This window comes from Bombus pyrosoma, linkage group LG12 (genome assembly GCF_014825855.1).
Source record: "Bombus pyrosoma isolate SC7728 linkage group LG12, ASM1482585v1, whole genome shotgun sequence".
Classification (NCBI taxonomy): domain Eukaryota; kingdom Metazoa; phylum Arthropoda; class Insecta; order Hymenoptera; family Apidae; genus Bombus; species Bombus pyrosoma.
The window spans coordinates 4388649-4409808 of NC_057781.1; the positions used below are offsets into that span (position 1 = coordinate 4388649).

Consider the following 21160-nt stretch of genomic DNA (forward strand, 5'->3'; position numbering starts at 1 on the left):
CTTATTGTTAGATAAATATGGTAAAAGAATATGAGTTGAAGAATGTTGGCTTTGTATTTAGTAATGTTATATATGAATAATCAATTATTCTCAACAATTATTCGAGAATCAAAGAAAAACATAGCATAAATTTTAAATATTTAAAAATCTGAAAAATGACATGCAACTAAATTAGATGCAATCATACATAAAATTCGTTTCTAAATTTTTCTTGTACGCTACTTATTTTCATTACTATATCGCAAATAATTGCAATTCTATATTTGACTAAGATAACGGTATTTCCCGAGAATTTGGGGTGGGAAATTGTAGTTAAATGAGTAGGTGAATTATGCAATATTTTATTGAACATTAATTTATTGTATAAATTTACATATTTCAACATAAATATATATGAATATTACTTATATCTGGCTTTGCCAATATGTTTTACAATATAACAGATTTTATAATTGAATTTCTTGAATTTTTTTGATCTGTTTACAAAAATATGAAACAAAAAGAAGTTGGAAAGCAAGGAACATAATAAATATAGACTTTCTTATGAAAGTATTGCACGATTTAAAAAATTGTGTAACTAAAATTATATCTTAAAATATTTACAAAACGTAATAATGCTTAACAAGTTGTTCCATTGAACAATTGAAAATATTTTTGTAAAAGATAATGTACACGCTATCAAATATTAATTTGATTGTACCATTGCTTAAATAAAAAATTCTGTTCAAAGAAATGCATTACATCTCTATAAAATATACAATTTTTCAGTATACTATTCTAAAACATTTATATTAATAATAGTATGTGAACATTACGAAAATTAAAGTATGAACATTTCTCCTTATATAATTAGAATGAAATGTTTTTAATTGAAGAATTATTTTTTCATTCTTACATTATATAAATAACAAATGCATGTCATTTAAATTATGAAATATTCACATCATGTATGCATATTAAATAATTAAATAATACATAGATGCCTTTTAAAAGGGAATAACAAATGTCATCTCATCACACAACGAGCATTGATTATAAAATTCTCGTTTGTATAGATACACTTGGTTTCTTGTTGCTTATTTCTTTAATTAGTAGATCAATAATAGTGTACAATATTTCGTATATGTTTATTCAGTTAATTTGTTTCGCATCTAAATAGAAGTAAAGTAGCATAAGAAGGCGGTGACAATGCGATAGCAATTACATAGCAAATATATATATATCTATATATGTATAGAAATACATTATAAAATAAAAATGGCAACTCTAATAAATGTCTCATAAATGAATTGTGTGTTTCACAAACTGTTTAAAGATTTACATCTTCTTGAAATTTTTACGTGTTTACATATAGAAAAATAATTTTACAGCAAGTTTTCTTGTCGGTTTAATTACATATGAATCAATGAATCACATGCGTGAAAATTATAACTCCATTAGTAAAATAAAATTTAAAAGATAGTGAAGTTCGATTTTTTTTACAAACCTAAATAGTGTACACTTAATAATCAATACAGCAATATTAAGTCTTAAGAAAAACATGGCAATAATATTCACACACATGATACATGTACAAATGCATTCTGTGTTTTCATTCTCTCGTTCATATATATTAAATGATTAAATATAATAATTAACGTTTTCAAATATAGTAGTAGTTAATATTTCCTGATGTTTGCAGTTTAAAAATCACCACAGTTTACTTATAGACGTTTATTTCTAGTTCTCAAAATAATAAGAAAAGGGAGATTTATTGACATGAATATGTACAATCAACTAAAAGCTTCATCAAATATATTATGTATACTGTACTTTTCATAAACTGATGTGTAAAGTTAAAGAAAATAATACATATATATATATATATGTATATATATATATGTATTATCACTATATCGATCATCTTTTAAAATTTCATTAATGTTAGGATAGTGGGGTATACATGATAAACAAAAAACAAACAATTCTTTTTCAAAACCGTTGAAAAAATAACGTTTCAATAAAATATTATGTTACACTGTACATATTTTTCTACAGATATTAATATTTAGCTAGGCACTAGCCTGGCGTATCTTTTGATAACTATTCACAACCGAATGAGGAGACAAGTTAGAAGCTTAATTAATGAAAATCAAATATTCATTCGAATATCACTATATAATACATGTCCTAGAATTGATTTTATAGAATTAGATCACTCCTTTTAAGAGAATCATGGTCTCCCAATTTATTGTATTTAAAAAAATAACAAAGAATAAAGATGTTTAGATATTTTCCCATCTTTCTTCTTTAAAAAGTTGTCTCATTACATTATTTAATGCGTATATTCCTACTACCTTGCAGCTGGCATTTTTTCAAGAAAATCTTGTTCAATCACTGCTTCCAGTTGTGTAACATTCAACGGTGCTTGTGTATCACTCGATCTGCGACTCAGTGTCGTAAAAAAATAATGCAGATCTTGCAATGAACGAATGTTATTCGACGTTAGAAGTAGTTCACCGGGTACAGCTTTCACAGTGTTTGCTTCCTGTTTATACTGGAATAAAGCAGATATTTTACATAAAATCATGAATGATTTTCGAACAATGCAAGAAACACCTGTTCAGTAATCTGTTCCGTTATTTATAACTATAAAATAAGAAGTATAATATAATGTCAGCATATATATTATACATATTTTTATAAATACATCCTAATCTTATCTTTTATTTCTTCTTGTTTCATAGAAATGGAAATGGAAACCTCTAAATTAAACTTGGATTAAAAGTACAAATAAATATTACCTATGAAATTGTTAAGAAGTAATTTATTAGTATGTAGTTTATAATATCAAATATAATGTAAGCACTGAACTATTGAAATAGAGAGTGATTGGCATAGTTACAAAAATAAAATACATATATCTATATATAATTTGCATGATACTAAAATAAGTATTTCATCAGAATTGATGAAAGCAGACCAAAGTAGTGTGTGCATTCTATTTAGTCAAACCATACTTTTAAAATATTAAGATATCAAAATAATAAAAAAAGTCAAAGAATACTAATAATAACTAAATAAAAGCAGATTCATAAGTACTTAGATAAGACAAATTTTGTTTAGTATAAATAAAATTAGGAAATTATAAATATATAATATTAAATATATAATATTTTCTTTAGTAACAATTAAAATAGATTTTATAATTAAGAGAAATATGTGAGTGAAGTTACATACAGTGTTCATTAAGTACATTTGTAATAAAAGACTGTACTCAGTTTACTGTCAATCAGTTTGAAAGTGACCATGGCAGTGACTGGACTAAGAACAATTACTTGTTTCATTTTTTATTTTATAGTAGTGATAAATACCCGTAAGTGTTATACGCAATCACGTAAGTGTTTTTTAAATATTTAAAATAAATAGATATATGTCCAAAAAATTTTGTTTAATTGATCAATGTGATGAACTTCATTGATTTATAAATTGTTGTTATAATAACATACAAAATCTTTAAAGAAGTTCTATTTAAATGTATCTTTTACTTATATTTTGGTAGTTTATATATACTACTATAATTTAAGACTGGTTTTTAAATTTATTACTCTATCTAAAATATAAAGAATCATTCTTTTGATGAGTTAACAATTTTTTAATACAATATTTATTTTAAATTACATAAATAAACGGGGAAAAATAACGATATGCTTAATGGTCCATTATATTTTTTCTGCTTTCAATAGACTTCGTTAAAGTTAATTGACTGCAATTAATAGAAATTAAATGATATATATCACACAGTAAGGTTACTTGAATAATATTTTACTATGAAAACCGAATTAAACTTTTTATCGTATTTATCTACAATGTATTATAATTATACTGTATTTTGTAGAATATACGGATGATTCCGATTACAAAGATTTAGAATTTTACGAAAATATGCCAGCCAATTACATTGGAAACTTTGACAAAGATCATCTGGATATGGTTCAGGATGACTTTTACATTTTGAGCAATTTCGAGGACGCAAATATACAAAATAACGTTTACCCCCACAAAAATGATCTTCAGATTCCGTTTGAAAATAGTGACGATTCTCTCAAGAAAAGATCATCAGTCGCACAATTGGAGTGGTATAAACCTGAGAAAGTGTATCGATACACGAAACATCGAATTCCTGGATATGACTATGAAGAACTCGATTATATGATCACTAAAAATTTTCAACAATGTGATGAAAGATCCGTTTGGACCCATTGCCTTTGTCAATTTACTTGTACCGAACCAGATATGGTAGATTGTTACACGCCATGTAAAAGTGGATGCGAATGTAAGGAAGAATACGTATTTGACGAAAGAACGCAACAATGTCTATTACCAGAACAGTGTCTTCCAAAGGAAGACAATTTTTATATCACATAATTTGTGTTAAAATACAGAAAAAGTGCAATGCTTTGCTGTACCTTCAATACACTTTATGTGACACGATGGAATACTGAATATATACTAATTTGAATAAAGTGATGGAAAGGTTTGTAAAATCAAACATAAATTGTTTTTTAAACATACCTTACTGTCCATTAGTTTTGCTATTCTCGTAATGTGTGGTACAAAATCAGAAGATAAATTATTGTTTTCCATGGATCCTACCGCTGAATCCCCTACAAATGCCCATCTATACCTGTACAAAATTTCCAATTTTATGTAATTTCCTTTATAAGAATTATTCTTATAAATATTGTTTATACTTTTAACTTACATTTGAAATTGAGGAAGCCTGTGTGCAGGTAAAAGCAGCGCTAAATCTAATAATTTAGCAGCTGCAAGTTGCAATTGTAACCAATGGGGATGGCCATGTGCTTGAAGTCCATTACTAGCATTCACAGCCCAAGATGAATCCAAAGCTGAGAGTAGTTTTATATGTGAACTGTATAAAAATTGAAAATATAATATCTTTAGAAAAGATTAATTTAATTAATAAACTTTCAATTAATTTTCTTTACTGGTTCTAGCATATTGCAATCAGAAGCAGAAAAACAAAACAAACACATTTCCCATTAATTATCAACTATCTCCCAATACTACGAAATGTTTCTTGAAGAACTGTAATATTATCTTTTAACGATTTTATGAAAATATTACACTTCTTCCAATAGGGACGAAATATCTAAAATATAGATATGTTTAGAAATTACATTTCGTTTCGTATACGTTAATATGCAAGAAGCATTCAAAATTACCTGCCATGACGACTGATGTCCCAACACCAATCAATTTACGGAGGCATCATAAATTCCACCAAATCACGGATACCGAAACAGAGTCAAAAACAATATGACATTAGAGGTATTATTAATGTTAGTAAGGAATAGAACCAAACAGTTTAAGTAGGACATAGTATTATATTATGCTTAGCGCAAGATTATCAGACTACATAAAATTCTCAGGATTTAAATTTAATTTAAAAAGAAATTGAATACGATTTTAACATCAAATAAATAACAATTGATAATATATATATTTATATATATCTTAAATGTATTAATAAAATGAATTCCAAATAAAATATTATATATACATATTTTTCCTCCTTTTGATAATTCTTGAACAAAATCCATTGAAGTATCATGCACTGAAAGCACCAAAGTCCCAAAAGCAAAATAACTCCCATAATTAAAAACATAAAATGTTATTTTACCTGAATTCTTCACTATCTGTGTTCAGTTCTTGTTCAATGTATAGGAAAACTTGAACAAGTTCGCTAACTATTACCGGCCATAAGGAAGTTGCGTGTTGTGGAGACATTCTAAGAAGTAGCACCCGGAAACAAAGAAACACTTGTGCTTGAATAGATGGAATTACTTGTGGTAGTCGCAAACTGTCCGCAAGTCGTTCTGGTAATAAATAACAATAATAAATAATAATAATAAAGTCAATATTATATGAAATTTATTAACGTTTCAGAGGTAACTCACCTTGAATTTCAGGCATGTATTTGTGATATTGATCCATTTCGCTGCATAGTATCACATATGCTAACCTTTTTAAAAGCTGAGCTTTCTGCTCATATTCTTGCTCTTTCGAAGAGAATATACTGATACTGCTACTTTGAGCCATTGAAACGCGATCTATAACGAAGTAAATTTATTTAAAATAAATGCATTAATAATCTATTTATTTGTCATTCTGTTCAGAAAGATAACTACTCATTAAATCTCGGAACGTTGTATTGTCATGCGTCATTAAATTATCTATGATAGTCCTCCAATATGGTAAACATGCTGGTGTCATTTGGAAGAAAGCAGAATCTAGCAGAAGATCCAGCACATCTTTGCGCCATGCTTTCCTTGTATATTGGTAACCTGATAAGGAGCTCAGTAATTGAGAACAAGCCGTAAACGAGGCAATATTCTTTGTCCTAAAAGTTTAGTAATTAGTAGAACACAATATGTCCTAAAATGATATTAATCAAAATTTAGATAGGATAGAATCTTACGAATGATTTTTAAGATATGGTGTAATATTATACATGAGATTGGTTAACAGTGTCACTACACGTTCTTTTTCTTGGGAACCATAACTAACATCCAACAAGGGTGCTACTATTTCTGCTAATACTGCTTGAGCTTGGATACTATATGCTGCATTAGGTGGTGTGCCGGGTGTTACTGCAAAAAACATTTTTGTTAGTTTCTCTGTCAAGTCAGGATTAGAATGCTGAGGCATATTGCTCTAATATGGAAAAAGTAACAAACAAACAATAAGGACTACAGTTACTAATATAAAATGGAAAATAAAATTTTTCTAAAAGAAAAGCATATTACGCACCAGCACCACTTTTGCCTTCTTTACCTTCCGATGATCCTTCAGCAACTTCAAATGCGTCTTCCCTTACTGCTAAATTTCTTCTTAACCAGGTTGTTTGTTCTAAACATGCTCCAGCTATTTGCGAACATGACTCAACCAACTAAAATATTGTTAAATCAAACATGTAGAGATAAAAATTTGTTAATTAAAAGAAAATCTGCAGAAAGTACCTTTGCAGACACATCTTGCAGATCTCTAATATCCTTCTTTTCTTGCATAGGGGGACATTTCTGTACATATTCATTTAAGATCGCTAATAATAGAAATTGAGCAGGCGCCGTTAAAGATAGGCCGTCTTTGAGTAGACCAAGTAAAGATGCCCAAGATTCAATTAGAGATTGAGACGTATTACTTTGCATATAAACGTAGAGCAGTTCCAATACAGAAACTTCTAACGAAAAATCTTGCTTCACACCGTGAATCGGTGGTTGATTCTTTACAACTTGATGAACAGTCTGAACTAAAGTATCGATAGGCATCACACGGATTGCGCTTACTAAATCAACCATAACTTGTTGATTTGAACAAGCTTCTGGAAGCACCTAATTAAGTAAATAAAGAGACATATGTATATTATACATGTTATATGATATGAAAAGTTATATTATATAAGCCTAGTAATATAATTACCTTCTTAGAATTACCAGAAGGCTGCCGCCTCTCGTGCCAGGCAACAGCAATGGCGGCCAAAAAGTTTACACCATGATGGAAAGATATGGGAGACAAGAGTTCTAGAAGTTGATGCTTCACTATTCTTGGACTTCCTACTACGCAACTGGCTTGATCACTATATTTTGGTTTAAAAAAGATTCATTAGTATAATATATACTTTTAGACACTTCAAATAAAAAGAAAAAAAGAAACAAAAAAAAGTTAAGGATAAGACAAACTTGTCCTTGGTTGCTAACACTGCTTGCCAAAGAGTGGAGAGAGATGCAATTATTCTTGGCAGGTGACTTAAAGCAGTTCTACGAGCATGCTGCTGTAATTCACTAACTCCATTTTTATCTTTTAATGTAGTAAGTTCCTATAAAACAGAAATATGTATATGTATATATACACACACACATAGATACATATATTTTTTATTATAATATTTTTGAAAACGTATATTCTTTATAATCTTACTGGAGAAAGTGGGCTCGGCATAAACACGTGAATAAGATTATTGAATATTTGGCTTGGATTTGCTCCAGGTATTCCCGTCTGAATAGTGCCACTCAAAGGCTGATTAAATGAGAAGCCTATTTGTTGCGACGTATCCAATAAACAATAATGAAGTAAAAACGTTAAAGCTTCTAGATGTGTCACTGTATAATCCGCAGGAAGACAACACTCCAGTGTGCTTATATCTTGTAACTTTGTCGCCGTTGTTGTTTCTTCGTTGATATAATACGACGCTAAGTTTTCGATGTTGCAACATAATTGGTGGATAACTGACGTAACTATAGATGTTAACGAAGATCCCATGAAAGGAAGACTGGAAGTAACGAGAGTTGTCCAGTGTTGGTGTAAATGTCTCATGTGATCCTATAAAAAGAATTAGATTTTATAGAAAAAATAAATGAAGAAAACCATTGAAATAATATTTTGTAAATGTGAGAGTATTGAAAGTTCATATTTACCAATTGTAAAGCACTCAATATGCTAGCAAGGAACATTGGTTGTTGTGGAATTGATGTACCAACTAAATACTTTAAGCTACTTCCCATAATGTTAGGAACAGTCTTTGTTGGAGTACTCGGTGTTGGTGTAGTTGGTGGGCATATTTCTTCACCTTTCTGATTACCACATTGATGTTCTAACATGATTAAAGCTAATAATAACCTTCAATTACAAAAAATATTTATTAATATAACGCAAAACGTACGATTCTTTGTATTTTTAAATATGTACCTTAATAGTTGTATTTGAAAAGCCTCTGTATGATCGCTTGCTCTGTATTTGCATTTACTTGTATCATTGTCTGTGACTGGATCGTTGAATGAAATGATTTCTTCTGTAAATGTAAATACCTCCTCATTTTCCTTATGAGCATTTTTCATATTCATCACGCTAGATACAAGACAATGTAATGCAACTTTTTGTACTTTACATTTAGTAAGTAAATCGATTATATAACAACTAAAACCTTTCCCTGAATCACGAACGATAGGAATTAATTCAGAGAATATAAGTGTCAATAGTTCTGCACTTGCAAGTTGTACCTAATGACAAAAAAATTTTAATTAATACTTATAAAAATTTAAACCAAATTTCATGAATACTATTACCTGCCGATTTCCTGAAATTTCTTCGTGCGTAAGTCTCATCTGTCCTAAATTAGGATAATAGCTTCTAGCAAAATAAAGGCACACACTAATTAAAACTTCTAAATACATGCTACTTCTATAAGCTGCTATGAATTCTGTATTTGCTATGTCTCCATGAAAATTCCTCCCAAATACACTTTTCCTGTGTCTAGCTAGTAAATTTAACAATGTTGTGTTTTTTGTCGCATTGGTTACGCCAGTCGTTGCAGCACAACATAGAAACATTCTAGTGTTCGTTAACAGCTCGTTGCGAAGTGTACGTAATGCGTAAAGCGTTCTAGTCGAATCATAGACCCCACAGTAAAGCAGCATATGTGAATGAAGATTGTGTACTCCGATTCCAAAATTGCGACCCGTTTTCGAGTTTTGATATGAGGTTTCGTCAGTCTGTAAATATATTGTTGAGCTGATACAAACGTGATATATAACTTAACTCTTTAATATAAAATGAAGATGGACCACTTACACTTTTAGATGGTTCAACAACGTCGCAAATATGCATTACTTTATCAAGCACTTCATTTAAGATTTCTTCAACTATACTATTCCCACTAGAGTTACTAAAATATTCTTCTGCAGTTGTACTAATATCCAAGTCTGCTTCTTCGTCATCCATCGTCCAACTAGGTACTTCGACGCTTGCTTCAAAACTTCCAACATCGTGAACATCATAATTCGTCGCAAATTCGTTTGTGCTATGATATTTGCCCTTAATGATAGTTCCTGCTACTTCCCTAGAACTACCTGGCATTATTATGGACTCTTTCTTCTGTTTTGTTTGTTTATTGGTGATTTCAGGGCTGCTAGAATCGAAACTATTAGTAATGGAATCCAAAGATGAGCCAACCTCTCCATTCAGTTTCTTAAACCCATTTTTTTCTTTCGCCTTTAAGCTGGAATTTGCTGATTCATAGAAACTTTCGTCTAAGCTAGCGGTCGAACCTTTGTCGAAATCTATTTTTTTGAATCTTGTCGCATTCTTTAACAACTCTGTTGTTAAGTTTACCTTCTTCACACTAGGCAACAAATCGTCCTCTGTCAGAGAGTCATTAGAATTCTCATTGCAGTTAAGCGATAAAGGATTCACAAAAACAGAAATCTTTCTATTACCAGATATGCTAGGAGGTACTTCTAGTTCTTTCATATATTGATTTTTTTCGGTTACGTATTGATTACAATTATCACCGGCGGCCAATGTCGTTACGGCGAATATTCTTTTCACTTTCACAGGATTTATGGCCTTTTTCTTCTTTTTACCTTTACGCCATTTCTTATCTTCATCTACGCTATCACTAACGTGGTATATCACATTTCCGTCTACTGAACTGATTGCGTAAATCTTTGCTGCACCTTCTGTGTCATCTTGTATCTCAGACTTTTCTTCTATGGGATCATTTTTCGTCAAAACAGTATTGCTATGCTGTATACTGACATGCAGCACGCTCATACGACAGGTAGATGGATCTAAGAGTATTATCAATAACGGGTCTACTATCCGTGAAACATCACCTCGCATTAAAGAGTGCAGAAGCCATGATTGAGCATGAAGCTTTAGAGGAGAGTTGTCTGCGAGCTGTAGATTATCCAGTATTTTTAACAATGATCTGTAGAACAATTTACATTAATAATATACGAGATAGAAGATTATTAAAAGATGTATTAAAAATAACATAACGTACCGATCGAAAGATTTCATACAACCTCGCAATCTAGGGTTCGTTTCAATTTCACGTCCAAGATGCCATAATGTGGCAAACCTATTGAACGCTTCTATTCTTTTCTCTATATTTTCTGACGTGAGTGCTAGTCCAATTACATCCTCTACAGCATCACAGGAATTGTGTAAAGCATGATGCAGTTCGTGCAACAATTCAACACATCGCATTCTGTATTTATGTGCAGGTAATTCGCCAAGATGATGCCATAAGGATTGCGCTAGTACCTTAAAAAATATACTTATTTTAGATCTCAAGCAGTCCTTATCCTAAGTTTAAATAGATATAAAAATTATTTAAAGAAGTATATAAATACCTGAAATACGTTAGTATATTGCATCAAGTAAGTTATATGCCATTGTTTCAATAATGGTACCATAATTACAGCTGTAACTCCCTCCCCGCTTTTTGGGTAGGTCTCAATGTCATTATGTGCTTTTAACAAAGCTACTAAATCTAACAAAGTAGCAATACTGGTTAATTGTAAAGCAGGTTGTTTTCCCAACCAACAAGTACAAACTACTAAAACTTTCAACCAATCTGGAAGAATAATATTTCCCTTCGGTTCTTCCTCTACAAGTAGTCCATCACCAGGAAGAAAATACTTAGGAAATGTAGATAGTTCAACAAACAAACTGGAGGCCATTTTCATAGCGTCATCCCATTCTGCTTGTGAAATAGAATCAATATACAGATGAAGAATGTCTAACTGTTTGGTATCTTCCATTACAGAAATATCTTGGCTGAAGAAACCAGAATCCTCCATATTTAATCTAGAATTTAATAAAAGTTCTAGATATCGCATTCTCTCGTCGAAACTCTCCCTTGGACACGGTATCATCAAATTATCGAACATATTTTGAACCGTTTTCTCTTTAGTCAATACTCTATTACTAACTAATTTCACGTAAAAAGTCTCATACTGTCTTAAACATTTTTCTAACATCGAATGTTGCGCTTGAAACGCAGGAGACGGTCCTCTACCCAAGGATCCTGTGGAGCCCATAGGACTACTTTTACTTGACTGTTTCAAAGTAGTCAACTGATCCTTAGATGGAGAATTAATGGTATTCGTTTCTATATATTCGGTCTTTATATCGTCCATACTTTTATTTCTTGGCAAACCTTTGGATTCTGCATCCACGACTACCGAAACATTGGTACTTGGTTCTGGTAAAGAGTCGCTTAATTTTGAGGTACTTTTACTAGATTTCTTTTTCGACTTTTTCTCGGATCGTTTGGTGGCACCTCCCGAGTTTGCTCTTCTTCTAGGACTGGGACTTTTCTCGGAGAACGAACCGCTAGTTGTGTCCGGTTTATTCAATTTACTATCGGATTGACTCTTTTCCAAAGGAATTGCGGTTAAGGAGTTATCATTGACTGTCGTGGTAGTACTCGTAGTTGTATCCAATTTCGTTTCCAAATCGTTCTTCTCCGTGTGATTTGAAACCACCGTCGGCTGTACTTTTGTCAGAATTTTCGCGCACAATCGAAGACTTCTCGAGATCTCCATAGGAGATAAAAGATCGATGTGGTACAAAAGTTTACTAATGATCTCGTAGAATAAGCCAGGCAGATGCTCAGAAGGAGTGTCTATAAATGCATCCAACGACACAGTATCGAGCAGGAATTCAGTCAATACACACACTTCCAAGAAATTCGGCATTCCACAACCTACAGACCTCACGGCAATGTCTTCTGTTTCTTGTTTACTTTTTGCTCTACCTTGACAAGCCTTTTCAAACAGATGGCCACAATGTATCCATACGTAAGATGGTTCTAATGTTGAAAATAACAAGTTTGCTGATTTTACTACTTCGTTTGTTTTTGGTACTCTGTTCGATTGACCGCAGGCGTTATAAAATGTCCTATAAATAAAAAGATAAAAGTTTTTATATTATTGAAGCAATTATTTTCTATATTAGTTTTGAATATGTTGTTTTACCTAAAAACTTCAAATAAAATATCATCCAAAATTACTGGACCAATATCTGCCTTTTCTAATAAAGAAACCAGTATTCTATATGGCTTTAAATCTTGTGGACTTTCCTCACAAACAGCTTTTAACAATGATTTTATTGCTTCAATTAGCATTTCCTTTGAGTACATATCAAAATAAGTAGGTGTATTTTCCGTGTTTTCTAAAACTTTAGTTTCCATTCTTCTCTTCAAAATAGATGTGCTTACTTCAGTACCCAAAAGCCATGCAAACAATCGTCTGTGATATATACACATAAATTAATTTTATAAAATGTCCCATTAAATATATTTTATGTACATTCTTTTATCTTTTTACTTTACCTATTCAAACTCATGTCTCTCCTCAATATAGTGACAAGAGCAGCTGTGACTAGTGATACCATGTGTTCATGTGTTAATTGACTATTATGTACAGGAAAACCAACTAACAACAAATCCAAAGCACTCCTTTGTACTAACACAGAACTGTCTTGTACTCCAGCGCAAAGAGCAGTAACCTAATTCATTAATATTAATTAATATTCGTGTGTAAATCGGTCATTAAAATACAAACGATATTTGATCTCTTGTAATAATTTTTATTTTTACCATAATATTAGTATCTGTGCCCATGATGTACTTTTGTTCTTCCATTGGCAGTTTTTTGTTGAAGTGAGCTAATACAAAAGATATAGCAGGTAATCGGATTCCAGAATTTGAAGCTAAACAATCCCATAAACATGCATAAAAATGTTCTGGACCTACTCCCTCACACACTTTCTCAAGCAAGGAATTGGTTCTAAAGAAACAAATTTATAAAGTTTAAGAGAATAATTTAGTTCTTGTCTTATGATTCACATTGTTTTTATTTTATTATTACCTATCAAAGTGGTCAGATCCATCTTCTAAACCAAGTAAAACACCACTTAAAAATCCGCTTAACCCAGGCCTTAATCTCTCTCCCAGAGGTACAAAATGAGTTTCATATACTGTCAACAAAGATGGTCTTACATTCATAGCAGCATGACCCAACAAAGGAAATAGACCTATAATGAAGTTCAAATTAATGAACACAAATTAATAAATAAATTTAAATTATGCAATTGGAAGATTAATTGTTTAATGTTAATCTTACCAGCACTATATATAAATAATTCATGACTCAGTCTATTAGTGCCCATACACTTGAAAATAATGTCATAGGTTTCTAGAGCTTTTAAATGAACACCGGATGGCAAAGCAGGATGCATACATTGTGCTAATCTTTTAGATATCTTAATTCTTCTAGGAATAACTGGAAACTTCATATGACTTAATAACACTTTGTTTAATTTTCCAAGTGCAGAAATTAAATCTGCCCATTCGCTCGTATATTCAAAGCTCTTTAGAGCTTTGTCAACAGCTGACACATAGCTGTATAAAATATAACATTCTTTAATATGCATAGAAAATTAAAATTCAATGCTATATTCAATTACATATGAACAAATATTCCTTTAGTAAATATTAACATAATTAGAAACAATGTCATTACATTTACTTTTTGTATAGTTTTATATTAATAGACTGGAATATACATAAACAATCAGATGAAACACTTTACTTACACTCTATATTTAGAGTCTTTCATGAGTTCAAACTCCTCCAAGGCTATAGAACCCATTGTTACAATGTTTTATTGTAATTTACAATAAAAATAGATGACTATGTATCACATATACTTGATCCTTCTTACATTATTCCAGTACTGATTGGTATCACAAGTGATTCATAAGAGGCAATTGCCATTAAAAAATGCTCTTATCATGCAGCACATTGTGTTTAGATAAGAGTGTATCCCTCTGCCTAAAAAAGAAATCAGGTAACCTCTAGACAAATATGTTGATCACAACCTACAATATCAATCCCGCGCGTTTCTTAGAATAACTAAGTTCTTTCAGACACAGTTGCGTTTTCACTCCGATAAAAATAAACCGCAACGTGTGGTTATCGACTGGTTCAACGATTTGTCGTGGCTTTGTGGTTTTGTTAAAAACAGATTGTTTTATCTGTATTACCAAGAGTAACTGTATTAATCGTTCCGTGTAACATATGATTGACAAGTGTTATATTACTTTTGACAAAAATGATATAAAATAATATTTCTTTCTTAACGTTCCGAGAAATATGTATACTACGCGATTGTAGAGGAAAATTGTACGTAGAAGAAAAAATTTGAACAGGAACGGCATAACATTGTTTCTTTCATGTTCATGCTTCGTTTGCTTACGATTGCCCGTATCGACGATCCTATCCGTCCAACATATGTATATGGTTAAAATCGGAAAATAGTTTTCAATATTGATTTAAAAATAAATGAAGGATTGGAAAGATACAATGTAAACACACTTGTTATTGTCACTTAATATGTACTTCTGAAATTACTCGTGAGCCATAATTTCATACCATCTATGTACGTATTTAGTTTTCGTTTGAAAATATTTTAAAGGAATGATTAACAATCGTCCCGTTAATTTGAGGTTAATTCGATACTGTTTACGTAAACGGGTACAAAACGAGATTCAAAAAGTTAGTAACGTCCATCGTATCGTTTGTAGATAGGTCTGATGAACAGCTCACCTTCTGATGTTGACATTTTGAATTTGCATATGTCGTTAAGGGTGAAGGTGAAAAGTATCGAATAATCGCGCACGTTTTGTTGATCACGAATGCGATCATCAAGAGACGATATTAAAAGAGAAATCAAGGAAGATGAAGGAAATTCAGTTGGAAAATCCTGAAAATGGATCACCGCAGTTTTTGTGATAGACTTCCGTCAAACGAGCTTTTCCATCATTTCGTGTACACGTACGATGTAGACTGTGTGAAGTTGGTTGTACTGAACTATACATATAACGAAGCACAAAGAATTTAAGCGTACGTCACCGCGTGCATCGATGCCACTTATTGCATTTTTTCGTTTGTGTACGTCGCTGGCCACGTACACAAACAAGATTGTAACATGCGTGACGTATAACCTATGCCATGCGTACACAGTAACAGTATGTACCTTGCTAATTGACCGGAATTCTGCCTTTTTAATTAGCCGTTGCTATCCCCACATTTTTTCGAAGTATCTCTGCGAAGTGGAATTCCAGCTTTTCTCAAAACCCTTAAAATCTAAGTATCTGATGTCAGGTATTACTGTTTCATTATCTTGTTCATCTTGACAGATTTTTTAGTATAGACTTCACAGATAATAACTCGCTTTCACTAGTTTTTATTCAATGCCGTGGTAATTATGATTATTGAATTCTTATTTATTATATTGTCAACGTAATTGGTTCGCGTATGTCCTATGTATCACCATTTAATTCTAAAATTGCAATAAAATATTTTATGTAAATAGTTATATAGTTATTTGCGATGTCTTTTTTCTGTCAGAATACCTCAAATGAAGGAATTCCGAAAAATATGAAGGAAAAGCTTTTAGTATAAATATTCTTTTATACATACTTACCAGTTTATTTTATTAACCGATATAGATAATACAATATGTTCAGCACGTTATAAAATATATGTATAGTTTCTAAATAATTGGTAACAGTTCAATGACTGAAGTAAAACGAACGGCTGTATAAACGAACGATATTACTCTATCCTGTGATTTTCGCCCGTCCTTATCTTTTTCACTTTAGACTTATCTCTGATTGGACACAAGCCCCTTATCCCCTGTACATAGGGGGAAGTTTGTTTGATACATTTTATCGTATATACGTCATACGAAGCACGAAAAGTTATATGTATCAAATACATACTCATTTATCGATATCGAATATTTCCCTTGTTCTCTATAATAGCTACTTCCTCTTATAATCCCATACAAAAGGCATTTTAAAAGCAACGCAAGTATCAATACTTACTTACAATATATCACAAAATGTTTGTTTGCATTTGTTGGAGGTTTTCATAAAGTCTTTTAATAACAGTATGTGTAGTAATATGATTTATTTCATACCGCTACAAATTCAATGAATATGCTCTCGGTTTTATATCGGTATGATTAAGAAAATAATCAAATAGAGGAATTCATACTTGCAAAGAGATTAGTTATTCTATCTTTTCACCCCCTAAAAAATAGTCCGATTTCATTATAAAAAATCAGTTTCTACGTGGTATTACAAGATTATTTACATGGAATGTCCCTAGACGTTATAAACATTTTAACAATAAAACAATTTAAATAACAAAAGTAACAATAATTATCGTTCACCAATGCAACATTCGTAGTTTCTGTAACGTAAATATGTTATGGAAATAAGTCAGTTCTTTTGTTTTCTATTAAAAAGTTCGATATTTCACGTGTCATTAAATACCATTCAGTGATTTTCAAGTAATTTCCAACAAGGAATTAAATGCGTAAAATGCGATGTATCAATTAACTAATAAACGCATTAAAATATAAATTTGGACGTTTCAAACAAAATTATCGCGATGTTTTCCTATACAGAGTATGATTCGGTAAATTTTACAAAAAACATAGCACAAGCAATGACTTTTGATTTTTCTTAATTTTAATTGACGTTCCATGCAGTTGTAAAAAGATCACATTTGTGCATGAACATCATCGAATGAAAAATTATCATTTCTGACGTAAATCTTTGTTTCTATATCCTTTCTCATCAAGAATTTAGTTTTGCACCTAATGGTTGAGGTCTTGAATTGCGTTCAATTCTCTTCTGCTGCTGCTCGAACAGCCGTTGCTCCCTTTCTCTTCGCTTCTGTTCTCTTAATGTTTTTGTGGGGTCTCCAAATTCCTTTGTTGTTTCTTCTTCCCAGCCAACAGCATTGTCTTCCCATTCTCCTAGCTCGTTCTATGTAAATACAATTTCAGAAATTATATAGTTCCTTCTCATTAAAAATAGTCATGTAAGAAATATAAACATACAGATGGCATGAGATCATTCGCCATGGCAAATTTTGATGCATTCCAGGATGTATTTTCCGAAGCCTTATCTTTTACTAAAATCTTTGTCTGTGCTGTAATCTTTGGTGTCATGTTCTATGATAGATATAAGAAGTTAGATATAGATATTTCCCAGTTGTTAAAGCAATAGAAATAATTACCTCGAAAAAATTTGGTTGCTGCTCCTCTGTAGATTCTGGCAGTTTAGAAACTTGTTGTCTGTATTGTTCGATTTTTGCTTGTACCGTGTTAACTGGCTTATCTGGTACGACCACGACAGGATTTTCTTCCCATTGATCCCAGTGCTCTAATTCCTTGAGCAAGCATCTTCAGTGATTACTATTATCGGAGTCAATGGTACAACAGGATTTCCATAATTTTTGAATCGTTGCAAAAGAGATGAACTTAAAAAAAGGTGAATGACAATGTTCGAAACTCACTGATTGTGTTGCGTTGTTTACGGTGTTTGGTACTACGCCGATCGTGGAGAGAGGTATAGAATCACAAGACGACCTTCTTCGACGTCGAAGACAGCACATCGCACGCCTAAATACTCCCAGAAGTAATACGATGAGGGCTTTTAAACGATTTACTAAAAATTCTACTGCCATCGTAATATCGGCATAGATCTAACCTCTTTTACAATGATATAAAATTGTATATGCTTTTATTACAAAGAATCAAGACTGATCAAATGCCATTTTGCTGAAAAATATTTAGAATTAAGTGATTTTACTGACGTGTCACTTTGTACATACTTTATAAACACTAATAACTGCTAATAATAAGTATATTCTCCATCCGGCACACAGCTTCTCGTAAAACAATAAAGAGGTTATCGAGAAATATCGATTAAAATCTATGCGTCGACTGTCGACTCGTTTTAAAACTTTCAACAGGTTGCTAGTTGTTATTAGAATTAATCGTAATTCGACCATCTTGCGATTAAAATTTTAATTTTTGTAAACCTTTAGGAATTATATTTATTAACAACTTATGTATAATCTTTCATTATTTCTTTACAAAATCTTAAATTATATTCATGAGAGGAGTAAAATATATATATACAAAGTAAAGTAATTAAAACATAAATGTTTACTTATTTTATAAAAAAATATTGTTATATTTCAAAGAATCGTTTATGTACGAACGCATTTTTCGCGTTTCGTTCTACGATCGAATTTACACTTTTGGTACGGACCGCATTTTACTCCGCCACAATAAACATCGTCTGAAAAATAAATTTTATTATGTATCTTAGAAGATAGAAATTTTAGAAAATTATGTAAACTCTTTTACCATTCGATGATCCTTTATATCCATTGCCGGTATTAACGGGACTCGCTGAAACACATGACTCACTTCCGCATTTATTTGGACAGCATTTCTCATTAAAAGAGCATTGAAAATCCGAAACACATTTAGGAGTGCATTTTGAAACACTGTTTCTTAATGGACAATGTCCTTCTTTATCTAAAAAATGATTAAATTATAAATGATGAATTTTCCTCTTGCGGAAAGATAATTTTAATGCGCCATTTTTGAAAATAGAATTAATTCTAATATTAAACGAATTATACGACATCAAGATTGTCAAACAGATCAATAAATACTTGTTAGGTAAGCTATATTGAAATACTCGCGTGGTAATATAGTAATTATGTAGTATTATTTTAAATATTATGATTGACAAAAGACAGAATATGTAATCATAGATGAGATATAGGATGAACCAAAATATCTTACAGAATTTGTAGGAAATCATCTTTTATAAAAAGTCACATCGATTTTTCTATATTTTCCTATATCGACGATTATATCTGAACGTATCTGTATATATTTCTCAAAGTAAAACATTTATTGGCAATAAGCATAATCAAGATATACGTGAGAGATATAAAATATGACAAATTATTAATTAATACTCAATTAAAGTGTCAATATGTCGATACTAATTATAGATAATAGAATTATATTTACGACACTATCGCATTCGTTTGAAATAAATTCATAATTCAATAACAAGAAAAGTTCTATTAGCTTTATACGAAATGTCAGTAAATAATATATCTACATACAGGTGATTAATTAACTTACGAGACAGCTGAGCGTCTGCCATAGCAATTAATAAGCACACAGCCAGTACCATAATTATTCCTTTCTCTATAATGATATACACTTGATTATCTAATAGTTCGAAGAATAAAATAATGTATTACTGCACAAGATGTCTCAATATAAACAAAAAATAGAAAAATTTATCTTTTTAGATAGCCTTTCTCATTTTCAGAAACGACAAAGTTATCTCTTCGATGAAATTGTCTCTTTAATTCACATTAACTTTTTGTTATCTTGAAACACCTTCTATAAAAGTTTCAATTTTCATAAATACACATACTATGCATTGTTCTTTGTCGAAGATCCTCTTCCACAATTTTAAAATCACCAGATCTGTTCAACTGCAAGATGAACAACGTCTAATTGGTGCGTGATAAGAGCTCAGACTCTTAAATCTTTCTCTGTCATTTTCTTTCCTTATCTGTCTACATAACAATCTTTATGTCATTATTTCATTCGTTTCCACCTCTACTCTGCGGTCAGCGAAAGGAACATGTCGTAAAACGGTGGCACGTAGGGAACCAGCTGATTCAACTTCTTGATATTTCCCGACATCATTGCAGTTTATGAACGCATTTATGACTATTATTGACATGTTTTTACGTTTGTGACTCAACTGTTCGACGAATAATGTAGTTGAATATTTCAATTGAATACGTGAATTTACGTGAAACTAATACAGACCTCAGGTTCGTAGATCATTCTTTCATTGATACAAATTACGTATTTTTATGTATTTTATTACGAGCCATTTTAGACGTATTAAGCGACAACAATAAACGCGTTTACATTGTATCTATTTGAATATTTTTTTATTTTTAAATCAATACTGGAAAATTTCACAATTTGTGATAAAAATAATATATTCAAAATAATTCGATTTTTTGAATAAAGCATTTGAAGTTTTTTTTTTGTTTTAAATTAATATTGAAAAAATTTTTGTACTTTTTATAATATGTATAAGAGAAATTTTTATACAGTAAGTAGAATTTTCTGAATTTTTCTGAAATGGCCCCTAAATAAACTAGCAGTTTATTTTTTGTCTTTTACTTCTTTTTATTTATTTTCTAACAATAAAATAGTTTGATACGGTCTTATATTAACGATTATTTCCTAGGATTTTAAGAAACTAGAAACGATCCTCCATTTAGTCTGTCTTACTAATGACCTTCTCTACTTGGATTTCGTGAATGTATTCTTCGAGGATCTATGCAAATTCAGGTCAATAGGCTAATAAGGCGATGCGTCATTTACATAAA

General features: G+C 31.1%; 4 protein-coding genes across 13 annotated transcripts; 1 reads left to right on the forward strand and 3 right to left on the reverse strand.

Moving 5' to 3' along the window:
- Positions 1–1065: 1065 nt before the first annotated feature.
- LOC122573505 (protein dopey-1 homolog) lies at positions 1066–16672 on the reverse strand. 7 transcript variants are annotated; one of them, XM_043739931.1, is made up of 27 exons: positions 16338–16672; positions 15458–16193; positions 14446–14683; positions 13974–14251; positions 13719–13884; positions 13448–13637; positions 13181–13356; positions 12825–13097; positions 11196–12747; positions 10844–11106; positions 9631–10768; positions 9126–9551; positions 8749–9059; positions 8478–8679; positions 7981–8382; positions 7743–7879; positions 7483–7639; positions 7023–7394; positions 6814–6952; positions 6482–6653; positions 6192–6403; positions 5961–6113; positions 5684–5879; positions 5226–5237; positions 4745–4912; positions 4555–4666; positions 1066–2536 (listed from the first exon to the last, which is right to left on the reverse strand). In XM_043739931.1, exons 3-27 carry the CDS (start codon positions 14499–14501, stop codon positions 2333–2335), a joined length of 7467 nt encoding a protein of 2488 aa, XP_043595866.1. In that variant the 5' UTR covers positions 14502–14683; positions 15458–16193; positions 16338–16672; the 3' UTR covers positions 1066–2332. The 7 variants fall into 7 exon arrangements, with proteins under 7 accessions (XP_043595866.1, XP_043595868.1, XP_043595872.1 ...); XM_043739933.1 differs by having other exon boundaries at positions 15888–16672; XM_043739937.1 differs by having other exon boundaries at positions 7761–7879; positions 15458–16672.
- LOC122573513 lies at positions 2890–5629 on the forward strand. 3 transcript variants are annotated; one of them, XR_006318755.1, is made up of 3 exons: positions 2890–3376; positions 3878–4516; positions 4998–5629. XR_006318755.1 is itself a non-coding variant. In XM_043739955.1 (2 exons), the coding sequence occupies exons 1-2, from the start codon at positions 3289–3291 to the stop codon at positions 4405–4407; spliced, it is 618 nt and encodes a 205-aa protein (XP_043595890.1). In that variant the 5' UTR covers positions 2890–3288; the 3' UTR covers positions 4408–4531. The 3 variants fall into 3 exon arrangements, 2 of the variants coding, with proteins under 2 accessions (XP_043595890.1, XP_043595892.1); XM_043739955.1 differs by lacking the exon at positions 4998–5629 and having other exon boundaries at positions 3878–4531; XM_043739957.1 differs by lacking the exon at positions 4998–5629 and having other exon boundaries at positions 2894–3355; positions 3878–4531.
- A 136-nt stretch (positions 16673–16808) lies between the features above and the next one.
- Positions 16809–18848, reverse strand: LOC122573512 (receptor-binding cancer antigen expressed on SiSo cells-like). Its single transcript, XM_043739954.1, has 5 exons — positions 18542–18848; positions 18224–18488; positions 17945–18097; positions 17766–17879; positions 16809–17691 (listed from the first exon to the last, which is right to left on the reverse strand). Exons 2-5 carry the CDS (start codon positions 18392–18394, stop codon positions 17500–17502), a joined length of 630 nt encoding a protein of 209 aa, XP_043595889.1. The 5' UTR covers positions 18395–18488; positions 18542–18848; the 3' UTR covers positions 16809–17499.
- Positions 18849–18877: 29 nt separating this feature from the next.
- On the reverse strand, positions 18878–20731 carry LOC122573517 (waprin-Thr1). Of its 2 annotated transcripts, none has more exons than XM_043739963.1 (4): positions 20182–20731; positions 19881–19970; positions 19083–19256; positions 18878–19014 (listed from the first exon to the last, which is right to left on the reverse strand). In XM_043739963.1, the coding sequence occupies exons 1-4, from the start codon at positions 20186–20188 to the stop codon at positions 18923–18925; spliced, it is 363 nt and encodes a 120-aa protein (XP_043595898.1). In that variant the 5' UTR covers positions 20189–20731; the 3' UTR covers positions 18878–18922. The 2 variants fall into 2 exon arrangements, with proteins under 2 accessions (XP_043595898.1, XP_043595899.1); XM_043739964.1 differs by having other exon boundaries at positions 19881–19946; positions 20182–20701.
- Between the last annotated feature and the right edge of the window lie 429 nt (positions 20732–21160).